Source organism: Equus przewalskii, chromosome 7 (assembly GCF_037783145.1).
Source record: "Equus przewalskii isolate Varuska chromosome 7, EquPr2, whole genome shotgun sequence".
NCBI classification, from domain to species: Eukaryota; Metazoa; Chordata; class Mammalia; order Perissodactyla; family Equidae; genus Equus; species Equus przewalskii.
In genome coordinates this window covers 24173028-24185986 of record NC_091837.1, presented here as the reverse complement: position 1 = coordinate 24185986, position 12959 = coordinate 24173028, and the positions used below count along the sequence as shown (strand labels likewise).

Below are 12959 nucleotides of genomic sequence, written 5' to 3'. Positions count from 1 at the left end.
TTGATGAACATTTGGGTTGTTTCCACCTGTATTAGTCAGGCTTCTTCAGAGAAACAGAACCAACAGGATGTGTGTGTGTGTACATGTGTGTATATATATATATATATAGACAGAGAGAGATTCATTTTAAGGAATTAGCTTGTGTGATTATGAAGATGGCGAGTCCGAAATCTGTAGCGTAGGCTGGCAGGCTTGATACCCAGGGAAGAGCCAATGTTCAGTCGAGTCCAAAGGCCATCAGCTGGCAGAACGTCGTCTTGCTTTGGAGAGGCCAGTCTTTGTTCTAGTAAGGCCTTCATCTGATTGGATAAGTTTCACCCATATTACAGAGGGCAATCTGCTTTACTCAAAGTCCACCAATTTAAATGTTAACCTCATCCAAAAGACAACCTCACAGAAACATCCAGAATAATGTTTGACCAAATATCTGGGCACAGTGGTCCAGCCAAGTTGACACATAAAATCATCACATCACCTTTTGTTGCTTCTGAGTAGTGCTGCTATGAGCATTCATGTACGAGTATCTGTTTGAGTCCTGTTTTTGATTTTTTTGGGTCTATACCTAGGAATGAAATTGTTGGGTTATGTGGCAATTCTATGTTTAACTTTTTGAGGAACTGCCAAAATGTTTTCCATAGCAGCAGAACCATCTTACGTTACCTCCAGCAACGTATGAGGGCATGTATGTTATTTCTTAACTTCAAAAATGGGATTATGCTACACAAACTCCAGTGCATTTTTTATATTTAATTTTTTTCACTTAACTAAATACCTTGGACATCTTTCTGGGTCGGTACTTAAACTCTGTCTCATTCTATATGGATAGGAGAGATGCTTCGAACAGGGCCTGGCCCAAAGGGAGTGTTATATAAGTGAATGCTATTTATTCTTTTTTTTTTTTTTTAAAGATTTTATTGTTTTCCTTTTTCTCCCCAAAGCCCCCCAGTACATAGTTGTATATTCTTCGTTGTGGCATGCGGGACGCTACCCCAGCGTGGCCCGATGAGCAGTGCCATGTCTGCGCCCAGGATTCGAACCAACGAAACACTGGGCCGCCTGCAGCGGAGCGCGCGAACTTAACCACTCGGCCACGGCGCCAGCCCCGCTATTTATTCTTTTTAATAAGTAAATAGTATTTTATTGAATGGAGTCCCCATAATTTATCTCATTTCCCACTGGCAGTTAAGTTGTTTTCAGTTTTATTTAAGTTCTTATTGTGGAAAATATATACAAGCAGAGAGAAGAGGACAATGAATGTCCGTATTCTCATAATCCAGCTATAATAATAAAAAACTCATAACATGTCTTTTTCTATTTCTGTCCCCTTCTCCTGTTGAAGTCCTTTGGATCTCATCCCAAATATCATTTAATTTCATCTACACATATTTCAGTATTTATTTTTAAAAGGTAAAGACGCCTTCTTTAAACATAAGTGAAATACCGTTAACACATCCATGATAATTATCAATAATTCCTTAATATCCTTAATTAGCCAATCAGTGTTCAGATTTCCCCGAATGCCTCATACTTTTTAACAATTGAAGTTGTTTGAGTCAGGGTGCAAACAGTTGGTTAATACATCTCTTCAATCTCTTTGATCTATAATTTCCCCCTCTCTCTTTAGTTTTTATTGTACTTTATATGTAGAAAAATCCATTGTTTACAATTTTTAAGACTCAGTTTGAAATGGTGAGGAACTTCCTTGTGAGAGGTTGTGTCAGGTCAGGGAAACCCCCCAGTCACGCTGTGAAGAAATCCCGTCCCTCCCCTTAACTTTTGGACCCCCAACTTTCTCCTGGGCTGCAGCCCTCCTGAACAGAAACAAACAAAAAAGACGCTAAGTCATTTAGTCCGTCAGTAATTCCCCTTCCCTTCCATAGAGGGCATCTCTACCCCAAATAGTTGGGTAGAGAAAGGAACTCTAGGACTCAAACACTGATGTTGAAAAGGTCCCTGTAGTGGTTTGAATGGTTGTTTCCCTATAAAAGATATGCGCACATCTTCACCCCTGAAAACTGTGAATAAGACTTTATTTGGAAAAAGAGGCTTTGCAGACATAATTAAGTTAGCAATCCTGAGATGAGATCATCCTGGATTATCTGGGCTCTAAATCTAATGACAAGTGTCCTTATAAGAGGCCCACAGAGAAGGCCATGTGACCACGGAGGCAGAGATTGGAGTGATGCGGCCACAAGCCCAGGAGTGCCAACAGCTGGAAGCCGGACAAAGCAAGAAACAAGCTCTTCCCTGGAGCCTCTGGAAGGGAGCACAGCCTTGCCGACACCTTCATTTCAAACTCTTAGTTTCCAGAACTGCAAGAGAATAACTTTCTATTGTTTTAAGCCACCAAGCTTGGGGTAATTTATCACAGCAGCCACAGGAAGCCAATACAGTCACATACTCAGGCCTCCAGCCCGGAAAAGCGCTTGGAGAAGCGGAACTCTACCTGTGAAATAATGAGAAATATATATATATAGGTCTCTGCCCCTGGTTCCTCACATTGAGCTCCTAAATCCCATGGAAGTTCCTGGAGTGTCTTTTGTTCTAATGAGGCAACTCTGCGTGGGCTCCTGGATTGGGACTGGCCTCCAGAAAGACCAAGCCATGATGAGAAGCTTGGAATTTTCAGCCCTATTCTCCAGAGGGGAGAAGAGCTATGGTGTAGTTATTAATCGATCATGCAAATGTAATGAAGTCTCCATAAAAATCCCAATTGTATGAGGTTTGGGGAGCTTCTGGGTTGGTGAACACATTCACGAACCAAGAGGGTGACACAACTCAACTCCATGGGGACAGAAGCTCCTGTGCTCCGAACCCTTCCAGACCTCACCTTATGTACCTCTTCATCTAACTGTTCATCTGCGTCCTTTATCACATCTTTTATTATGTAATAAACTGGTAAACAAGTCTGAGTTTTGTGAGCTGTTCTAGCACATGTTCGAATCTGAGAAGGGGTGGGTCATACGCACGTCAAATTGTAGCCAAGTCGGATAGAAGTTGTGGGTAACCTTTGGACCCAGAACTTGCAATTGGCATCTGAAGTCGGGGACAGTCTCATGGGACTGAGCCTTTAACTCAAGTTAGTGTCAGAATTGAAGTGAATTATAGGACATCCAACTGGTGTCACAGAGACTTGCTTGGTGTGGGAAAAACATCCCACACATCTGGCATCAAAATTATTGTAAGTGTGGTAGTAGTATGGGAGTAAAGGAGAATTGTACAGAAGGAGTGTGTCTTTCCAACACACTGCCACATAGACAGTTCCTTCTCATGCCACCTACTAGGCGGCCCCCGCAAGAATGTCTACTTCCTCCCCCATTGTATATAAAGTGAAATGTTCTCATAAAACAGCGGAAGAGGTGGCACGGCAGGGCCCAAGAGCCCCAAGCTCACACCGGATCAGCCTGGCAGGTGTGTTCACAAGTTCTTTCAAACCCCCCCGCCCCCGCCTACACACGAGTAAACCATTACAGTACTGCATGGTAAGTGAGGGGTGACAGAAGTGGTGCAGAGAAGAGCGTCTAACACAGACTAGAGAAGGAGATTCATAGAAGGCTTGGAAGCTGGAAGAAGTGGTGTCCCGTGGGCTTCCCGTACGGTAGCCACAAACTACGTGTGGCTTTTAAATTTTAAATTACTAAAATTAAATGACATTGAAAATTCAGTTCCCACTAACCCCATTTCAAGTGCTCAATAGCTACAAGTATATTACAGGACATTTCCATTATTGTAGAAAGTTCTATTGGAAGATACTGGTCTGGGCTCAGGCCAAGAAAAAAGGAGATATCCAGGATTGGGAGGGAAGGAAGTATGTCCCCAGTGGTCCCTATAAGACAGTCTTTGGATATTAAACACAGTTATGGCTCATGTTGGAGGTGTCGAGGCCAGTTCCCGTGGTGTCTTGTCCATCCTGAATTCCCTGCTAAGGACAAGAGAAAGCTACGGGAGCATTCGAGCAGGGGAGTAACATTATCAGATTTGAGCTTTGGAGAACGGATTGAAGGAGGACCAATCAGGAGGTGGTTGTATTCCTCCAGAACTATGGACCAGCCAAAGTGGTAGCACTGTGAGTAGACAGAGATTTAGGGTGTTGATGCAAATAATCCATAATCAATCTATAAATCAAAATTGGAGTGAGTTTATTATGAGCCAGATCTGAGGGATAGCCTGGGGCCTTCCTTCCCCAAGGAAGGAAGGGCACCAAAGAAGTGGGGTGTACAGAGTGGTTATATACCATCTTGGAACAAAGAACATACATCACATATGATAGCCATGTCCCATTTACAATTGTCACGAGATGCTTAGCTGGCACAGCAGATCAGTGGTCAGCAGGTCGGTGGTCACAAGGTGAGCACAGCAGGTCAGTAATTAATTCTGAGTTCCCAGGAAGGGATGCTTATCCTTAAAGAAATGCCAATATGAGGGGAAGTTACTTCGCTATCTTTAAGGGCATCATTCTTGTCTTTGGGACATAGTAAATATTTAAAGCAGATGTACAATGCATGCTCAACAGGCCATGTCAGGCCCTTTTGGAAAAGCAACGTGAGCCCAAATTAGTTTAAACCAAAGGGCTTCCTCATATACTCCAATATATCCTATTGCTTTTCATTTATTTATCAAGGGCACGTGACCAACAGATAGGGGATTGTGGTGAGCAAAGGAGGAGAGGAAAGGAAGCTTACGGCTTGAGCTATTTGGTGGATGGAGCTGACAGTTCCCTTTGTCTAATGTGCAATCTGAGGAAGACGATGAGAAACTTTTCTTAAGTGATAATGTTGATATGGATATCGATACTATCCCCTCTATGGCTCACCATGGAACAATTTAGAAAAAGAAGACAAGGGCTCTGAGCCTGCAGAATTAGCAGGTGAGAACGGGAGTACTGTGGCTCCAGGGCAGGCCGGAGAACGGGAGGGGGAACCAAAGCCTGTTGCTTCCCTTCTCTCTTTTTCAACTATCCCTCCAACCCTTTACAATGCCACTCACTCAAAAATGTCTCCCAACTGCCACTGAGTTCAAGGTCCCCTGCAAAAGAGCCCCACTAGACACGCCTATTTGATTCCTTATGGTCCCATGACATAGCCTCCAAATTCCAGATTCCTTGAAACTTCCTCAGATGCCCCCTCCAGCCTGACTTCTTCGTGCTCTCCATTTTATCTGGACTGTCTGTTCCTTCTACTTCTGCCCCTAGAAATTTTAACTCTCCCTCCTTCACAAAACTCTGGTGGGCCAGCTTCATTTTTTTTTTGAACACGTTTTAAAATAAAGTCATAAAGTCAAAATCCACGTCTATATTACTCCATAGCACCTAAAATCATCTCACACATTATCTGCGGTGTGTCTACCACATTTTGGAAAATACTGCCTTAAATTGCTGATTCTATTTGTTTTTCTTTATTTTTATTATGTTTTTCAAAGATTGGCACCTGAGCTAACATCTGTTGCCAATCTTTCTTCTTCCTGTTCTCTTTCTTCTTCTTCTTCTCCCCAAAGCTCCCCCAGTACATAGCTGTATATTCTAATTGTAGGCCCTTCTAGATCTGCTATGTGGGACGCCGCCTCAGCATGGCTTGATGAGCAGTGCCACGTCCGCGCCCAGGATCCGAACTGGTGTAACCCTGGGCTGCGGAAGTGGAGCGCACGAACTTAACCACTCGGCCACAGGGCTGGTCCCTCGTTGTTATTTATGTGCTTGTCTTATTTCCCGTACTAAACACTCAGCAGATAATATCTTCCTTTTTTGGTGGATCCTAGAGCATCTAGCAAAAACACCTTGGAGGTTCATTAAATACATTTTAAAATCATTTTAAATACATTAAAAACATTTTAAAATCAATAAACCCTCTATTTTGCAGCAGGCACTGTAATTAGTAGCTAGGAGTAAACATAAGATCAGTAATAAAATTTGGTTTAAAATTGTTTTTATGACTATTTTTCTTAGAGCAGTTTTAGGTTTACAATAAAATTGAGGGGAAGATACAGAGATTTCCCATATACCTCCTGCCCTCACACAGGCAACGGTAGGCCTTCAGAGAAAGAGAAATCTATCTTTTCTTTCTTAATCTTCAGCTTTCCAGCTAATTCTACAGTCAAAAAGGAAGAAGAAATTGATTTAACAAGACAGAAAGAATGTGGAAAAAAAAAGCAAGTGCTCGTCATGCTTGGGAAAAGGGAAGCACTTGTGTGTACAAGAATCTTTTTTTTTTTAAAGATTTTCTTTTTTCCTTTTTTCTCCCCAAAGCCCCCCGGTACATAGTTGTATATTCTTCGTTGTGGATCCTTCTAGTTGTGGCATGTGGGACGCTGCCTCAGCGTGGTTTGATGAGCAGTGCCATGTCGCGCCCAGGATTCGAACCAACGAAACACTGGGCCGCCTACAGCGGAGCACACGAACTTAACCACTCGGCCACGGGGCCAGCCCCTACAAGAATCTTGACAGCATCTGCTGACACAGAAGGAAGAGTATTTTCCACTTGTTGAAAAATTCTGTCTGATCATATTAAGGTATTTGGAGTTACCTCCCTGGAGTGTTATCCTACGGGAGCGTTACAGCCTATATTAGTTACCTCCTGTTAGTTCGTGTCTTCTCACAGAATCACAGGGGCCCCCAGAGTGAAAGTGGCTGCTATCCGCTCTCATGAAACTTAGAAGTTTGTCACCTAGATCCTTACCCTATGTCCCTCCTGCAGAACATGAACTTTGTCTCCAAGGACGTCTTAGATTAGTGGGGGAGCTAAACATAGATGTCTGATGGACACCGCTATTTATTAGAAGTTATGAGACCAACAAGTAGGATATGAGAAGGAAAGTGGCAGGAGAGTGATCTTGGAAAGGTACTTTGGGAACCATCTGTGAAGGACCTTGTATACCAATCCAAGCAATGCGACCTTTAACCCAGAGCCAAGGTGCCAAACTCAAAATCCCACAGAGACCAGGCATGTGAAGGAATGAAGCTGACCATGCAGTAGGGAGTGGTGAGGACTGTGGCAAAATGGAGAGTTCTTGCCCTGACTAAAGGAGGCAGCTTCCCTCAGCTCCGGCTGATTGTTACTATGTGGGATTGTTGACCCAGTGTGGCCAGATCTTCCAGTTTTCCAAGAGATCCTGGAAATCCAGGTTTTTATAGATTGGTCCCAGGTTGTTAAACCAAACTGGTTTTTGAACCAGATATGCCCCACAGGCCATACAGTCTAATACCTTGACATTGAAGAGAACTAATGAAAGTTTTTAAGTAAGGAAAAAGGATATGATCATATCTGTGCCTTAGAAAAACCACATTGTAGTGTGGGAGAGGAATTACAGGGAAGGGACTAGAGGAAAGGAAACCACTTAGGAAACTCTTTCAACACTTTCAACAGGTGGGGGGTGACAGCGGTCATGCAGGGTGAGGGCAGTTGGGGGTGGTGTTGGGCTGATTTGGAGTCCAGGCTTCAGTGGGGAGAATTTAGCTTTAGTTGGCATCTGGAAGCAGGCGCCTGTGTTCTTTCAATGCTCCCCCTGCCCTTTCCTCAGCTGGGAGCTGAAAGGCGCAGGGCAGATAGGTCATCTCTGAAGCCAAAGGAGAGGAAATTTTAGCAAAGAGTCCGTCTTTGGTGCAGTCTATTTTTATCTATGATTATTTTAGAGACAGACTCCTTGACCAACCTCCCCGACCTTCATTTGCCCCCATCAATGAGCTCAGCATTAATTGATTGTACTGAATTAATTTTAATTAAAATTAAAAACATAGATCATCATGTTTGGCTTTTTTGAACAGCCAGTGCGAAACTCAGAGCCAAGTCCTCTTTTGCAAACAGCCGAGGGAGGAACTGGGTCCCAAAGAGCCTGTCTTGTGGAGACAGATCCATGAGAAGTGGCTTCAGATCCATTTCATGGTCTTGCTGGTTGTGCAACTGGTCACTTACTTGGGTCCATGGAAGGATGCAAAGGGTCAGAGCTGCGAATGGAGGCAGGAAAGGCAACGTGCTTCAAGGAATTTTTCTAACAACCAACAAGTGCCGTTTTCAGAGCTTTTTTCCTCCGCAGACCCTTCTGATTTTTGAGTGCTGTATTTCTGGATGTGGGTAGAGGAAACGGTTCTGAGGACTGGAGAACAGAGCCTCCCCACTGGCACGGCCTGGGAGTGCCCCCTGGGACAAGGAGAGGACAGGGCGGTCAGGCAAAGGTTAGGGAGGAAAGCAGAAGCAGAGGCCCAGAACGGCCCCAGGAAGTGTTTGTATTTCTCCTCTGGGAGGGAAGACAAACAAGCTTTTCTCCTGCCTTCTGGGCAGCTCTGCGCGCTCTCCAGCACAGAGTGAGTCTGAGGAGAAGGCGTGAGGCTGCAAACAAGAACCATTCTGGGGCTGGACCCCACAACTCCCCTCCAGTATGAATCGCATCGGAGCTGCCAGATGCTTCCCAGAAATGATCACTTGGGCGTAATTTCATGAGTTTCAAAGCCTGGAGGTGCTCCAGGCTTCGGCTCCCAGGGACACAGGCAGCTTGTGACCCAGGCTCCAGAGAAAGGACTTCCCTGAATCACTCGTTTCCCAGCTGAAGTTGCTGTTCTCCGTGGAGCGCCTGCATCCACCCACACGTGCAGCACCTGCATCCTGGAGTGAAGAAGTTGGTAGAACAGCAGCTGTGTGAGCAGTAGCATTCAGATAAGCATCTGTGTCTTTGCGGGGACTCTACAGCCTGGCACACAGAGCACTTGTCCTGTGTCCACTATGGACAACGAGTCGTGCTGCCTCATCGAGGGGGACCCCATCCCTCAGGTGATGCCACCACTGCTGATCCTGGCCTTTGTTCTTGGCGCCCTGGGCAATGGCATTGCCCTGTATGGTTTCTGCTTTCACATGAAGACCTGGAAGCCGAGCACTATTTACCTTTTCAACTTGGCAGTGGCCGACTTCCTTCTCATGGTCTGCCTGCCCTTTCGGACAGACTATTACCTCAGGCATAGACAGTGGGCCTTTGAGGATATTCCCTGTCGGGTGGTGCTCTTCATGATGGCCACGAACAGGGCTGGGAGCATCGTCTTCCTCACGGTGGTGGCTGTGGACAGGTATTTCAAAGTGGTCCACCCCCACCATATGATGAACACCATCTCCAACCGGACTGCGGCTGGCATCGTCTGTGCCCTTTGGACCATGATCATCCTGGGGACTCTGTATCTTTTGATGGAGAAACATCTGTGTGTGCAAGGGGAGACTATATCTTGTGAGAGCTTCATCATGGAGTCAGCCAATGGCTGGCACGACGTCATGTTTCAGCTGGAATTCTTCCTGCCCCTCGGCATCATCTTGTTTTGCTCCTTCAAGATTATTTGGAGCCTGAAGCAGAGACAGCACCTAGCCAGGCAGACGCGGATGAAGAAGGCCACCCGGTTCATCATGGTGGTGGCAGCGGTATTTGTCACGTGCTACCTGCCCAGCGTGTCAGCCAGACTGTACTTCCTCTGGACGGTGCCCTTGAGCGCCTGCGATCCGTCTGTCCACATAGCCCTCCACGTTACCCTGAGCTTCACCTACATGAACAGCATGCTGGACCCCCTGGTGTATTATTTTTCAAGTCCTTTGTTCCCCAAATTCTACGCCAAGCTCAAAATCGGCAGTCTGAGACCCAAGCGTCCAGGACGCTCCAAGACACGGCGGCCGGAAGAGATGCCAGTTTCGAGCCTCTGTCACAGGAGTTGCACCAGTGTAACAAATAGCTTCCAAAGCTAGCCTGATGTCCAGTGGGATCTCCAAACGTGCTGAATGGCACTAAAAAAGGCAGACACACTAAAGCGAGGAGGACAGATTGGCGACTTGGAAAGAATTTGTGCTAAGGGGGAGGGGCTTTGAAAATGCCACCCTTTCTTAGCTGTATCCTCCTCACTGTTGGATGTGAAACTCAGGTTACTGTGCCTTTTTGAAAGGTTCCAATTGAGAAGTGAGTAGGTTGCATTTATATAATCTGATTACAATGACGGGGATGATATATGCACGGAGTGGGGCATGTATGTGTTGGGGCGGGGGGTTAGGAAGAGCTCGGCTCCTGTGTAATTTTGAACAGCTGAGTAAATACATACCAATGTTTAAACCAGTTATGTTCTCTCTCTGGGGAAGTTAGTGAAGTTAATAACTTATCAGTATTTCCTATCTTCCGACCTTCAATCGTTACTTGTCTCGGGAAATAGAAACTGGAGTAAGTCAATAATTTTATTTCAAGCTGAGTGAGGCTCTTTAGATTGGGAGGTCCTGATCCCGATGATTTTCGTCTTCATGGGGCCCCCTTACATTGTTGACTTCTCAGTTGCCGGAGAAGAATGACTGCAAAACAGTTCGATCTGACCTTCTTCAGACTCCGAATTTTTCTGCAAGTCTTTACATTTCAAAGAAGGTGCTGAGGGCTATGTTTACCTGCCCTGATTTTTCCAGTGGGAGCCGACTGCTTGAAAAAATCCCGTTAGCCTTAGGGAAGTGCTGAGTCTGGCATTATAGCTTTTGACTGCTTGTTACGTGACTATGAGTTGAAGTTATTCATTCATTCATTCTCCATGTCTTTACTGAATTCATGTTCTGTGCCAGGCACTGTGCTAGTGTCCCTTTTAGCTGGAGCGTCGTTAGTCAACCCTTGTGTGACAGCAAAGTCTTTTGGGGGCGGGGTGCAGGCAGGGAGGTTAATGACCTCCGCCTTTTCAATGAATATAGTTTCTAGACCTGTTCTCTGCAAACATCAGTATTTCCCTCTTATTGCAGGATTCTGTACAAACATGAAAGGGCAAGAAGGCTAAGTGTCCTTATGCACATAAGTTCCCAAACATATACCTGGAGCCCTCAGAACTAGATGATTCTATGAAATGATAGGCAGCCCTGCCCTAGATTAGGAAGAAAGATTTCAAACCAATCTTAGCTCTATTCTCAAGCCACGAAGTTGTGAAAGTTGTTCTCAGCTCCTTTATTTACACTTTGTCAAATTTCCAGTGTACTCTCTGCACTTAAGGACCTTACCAACTTTTAGTTCTTTGGCCTCAGAACACCCCTTCAGCTGTCCTTATTTCCTTTTTCAGAGGCACTTTGCATTGCCTAGTGATGAAAAGTAGGGGCTGTAGAAAGTCTGATGAACCTAAGTTTGAATCCTAGCCTAACCTCTTACTAGAAGTGTGATCTGGGGAGAAGGTTTTATTTAACCACTTTTAGCTTCAATTTCCTCACCTGTCCAACCGGGGTAACAATAATGTTGACTTCAAGAGATCGTTGGGTGGATTCAATGAAGGTAGGATCCTGAAGCATAGAGACCTTGTTCACTGTGGTACCCCCAGGGCCTAGAAGAAGGCCTGTACACAGCAGGTGCTCAATAAATATTTGACTGCATGAATAAGTGCATGTAAAGAATTAAGCGCAGTGTCTGGCAGTAAGTACTCGATATTATGACTTATTGTATTAACGCATCTTACACATAAAGAAACTGAGGCATGGAAGCAACTTCCCCTGGGGTTCAGAGCCGCTAAGTAGCTGCTGCATTGTCACCACCTAAAGCCGCCTGCTCCCCAGCTGCTTGGGAAGGAGCAAAAGTAAGCATTCCGATCAGCGTCAAGGAACATATGTCCTCCTCGTAGAAATCTGTGAAAACCCGCACTTCTGCTTTGAATTCTATTCTTAGCTTGAATTCTTTCCTGGGCTGCTCCTTTCTTGCTTCATCTTAATAAAAATGAGTTCCTGAAGAAAATCCGTGTCCTGTGTATGACCCTGTGTTAAAAGACTTCTTAAAACTTTACCCTCCAAAGAAAACAGGCAGACGTTCTCACTAAAAACCAGCAAGAACAAACAAAAAGAAAGAAAAATCAAACAAAAACCCAAAGACAGTCTTGACTCTCATTTTGCTTCCCGTTTTAAATTCATACAATGTGACAAAAAGAAATCATCTTAAGAAGTGTTCTTCAGAAACTGTAAGGAAGAGGAGTACAGCTTTTTTGGCAAGACGCTGTTTAAACTACCTGAAGTGGAAAAATGTAATCGATTTAGAAAATGTTTTCTCCTCTTGCTCAGGGTCTTTCAGGAAAAGTCACACAAAAGCTAGCAGGGATATTAGGCCACGTAGTCTATACGAATCGTATGGAAGAAATAAGAGGTACTTTCTATTGGTGCTGACAGTGCAAAAATTTAAGGTCAGGTCTATTCTCAGGATGGGTTTCCTTACCCTTTATTGAAACTGAAATGGTTAAGACGGTATCTGGAGTCACCAGAGTGCAGGGGCTGGTTAGACAGGATTATAAGTCTGGACACAAGGGGCTGAGCCAATTGTTTAAGATTCTACAGCAAGGTGGGGAGCTGGCCACACTGCAATGCATGATCTCACCTTGCTTGCCCTCTGGGCCTTCTAATCCAGACGTTTCCAATATGACTCAAGACCCCATCATCACAGCGAGTGCATGAATGGCTTCAGGACCAGCTACATAATTTGCAGGGCCAGGTGCAAAACGAAACTGCAAGATCCCTTGTTCAAAATGTATTAAGAAGGGCCAGCCCGGTGGCCCAGCGGTTAAGTGCGCACATTCTGCTTCAGCAGCCCAGGGTTTGCCGGTTCGGATCCTGGGTGCGGACATGGCACCACTTGGCATGCCATGCTGTGGTAGGCATCCCACATATAAAGTAGAGGGAGATGGGCACGGAGGTTAGCTCAGGGCCAGTCTTCCTCAGCAAAAAAAGAGGAGGATTGGCAGCAGATGTTAGCTCAGGGCTAATCTTCCAAAAAAAAAGTATTAAGCATGTCAAGATGGGAACAAAAGAGCATTAAAACTAAACACAAGAATTTCAGAGTTCATCCATGAAGCTGGGGCACTAAATTATATATATATGTACAGGTTGAGATAGAGTAGAATAAACAGATGGGCTCACATATGGGCATAATCTATATTCAGCCTACAATGATGATATAGGGGGAGTGGGTAGGGGTCAGTATTTTATTCCTTGTAAAGATTCATTCATTCATTC

The 12959-nt window shown here is 44.9% G+C and overlaps 1 protein-coding gene across 1 annotated transcript; it reads left to right on the top strand.

The window, feature by feature from the left end:
- Positions 1 to 7695: 7695 nt before the first annotated feature.
- HCAR1 (hydroxycarboxylic acid receptor 1) lies at positions 7696 to 11694 on the top strand. Its single transcript, XM_070627235.1, has one exon. The coding sequence runs from the start codon at positions 8709 to 8711 to the stop codon at positions 9705 to 9707; it is 999 nt and encodes a 332-aa protein (XP_070483336.1). The 5' UTR covers positions 7696 to 8708; the 3' UTR covers positions 9708 to 11694.
- The last annotated feature ends 1265 nt before the right edge of the window (positions 11695 to 12959 follow it).

Coding starts and splice junctions, on each gene's coding strand:
- HCAR1 (XM_070627235.1), top strand. CDS start 8,709: ATGGACAACGAGTCGTGCTGCCTCATCGAGGGGGACCCCATCCCTCAG.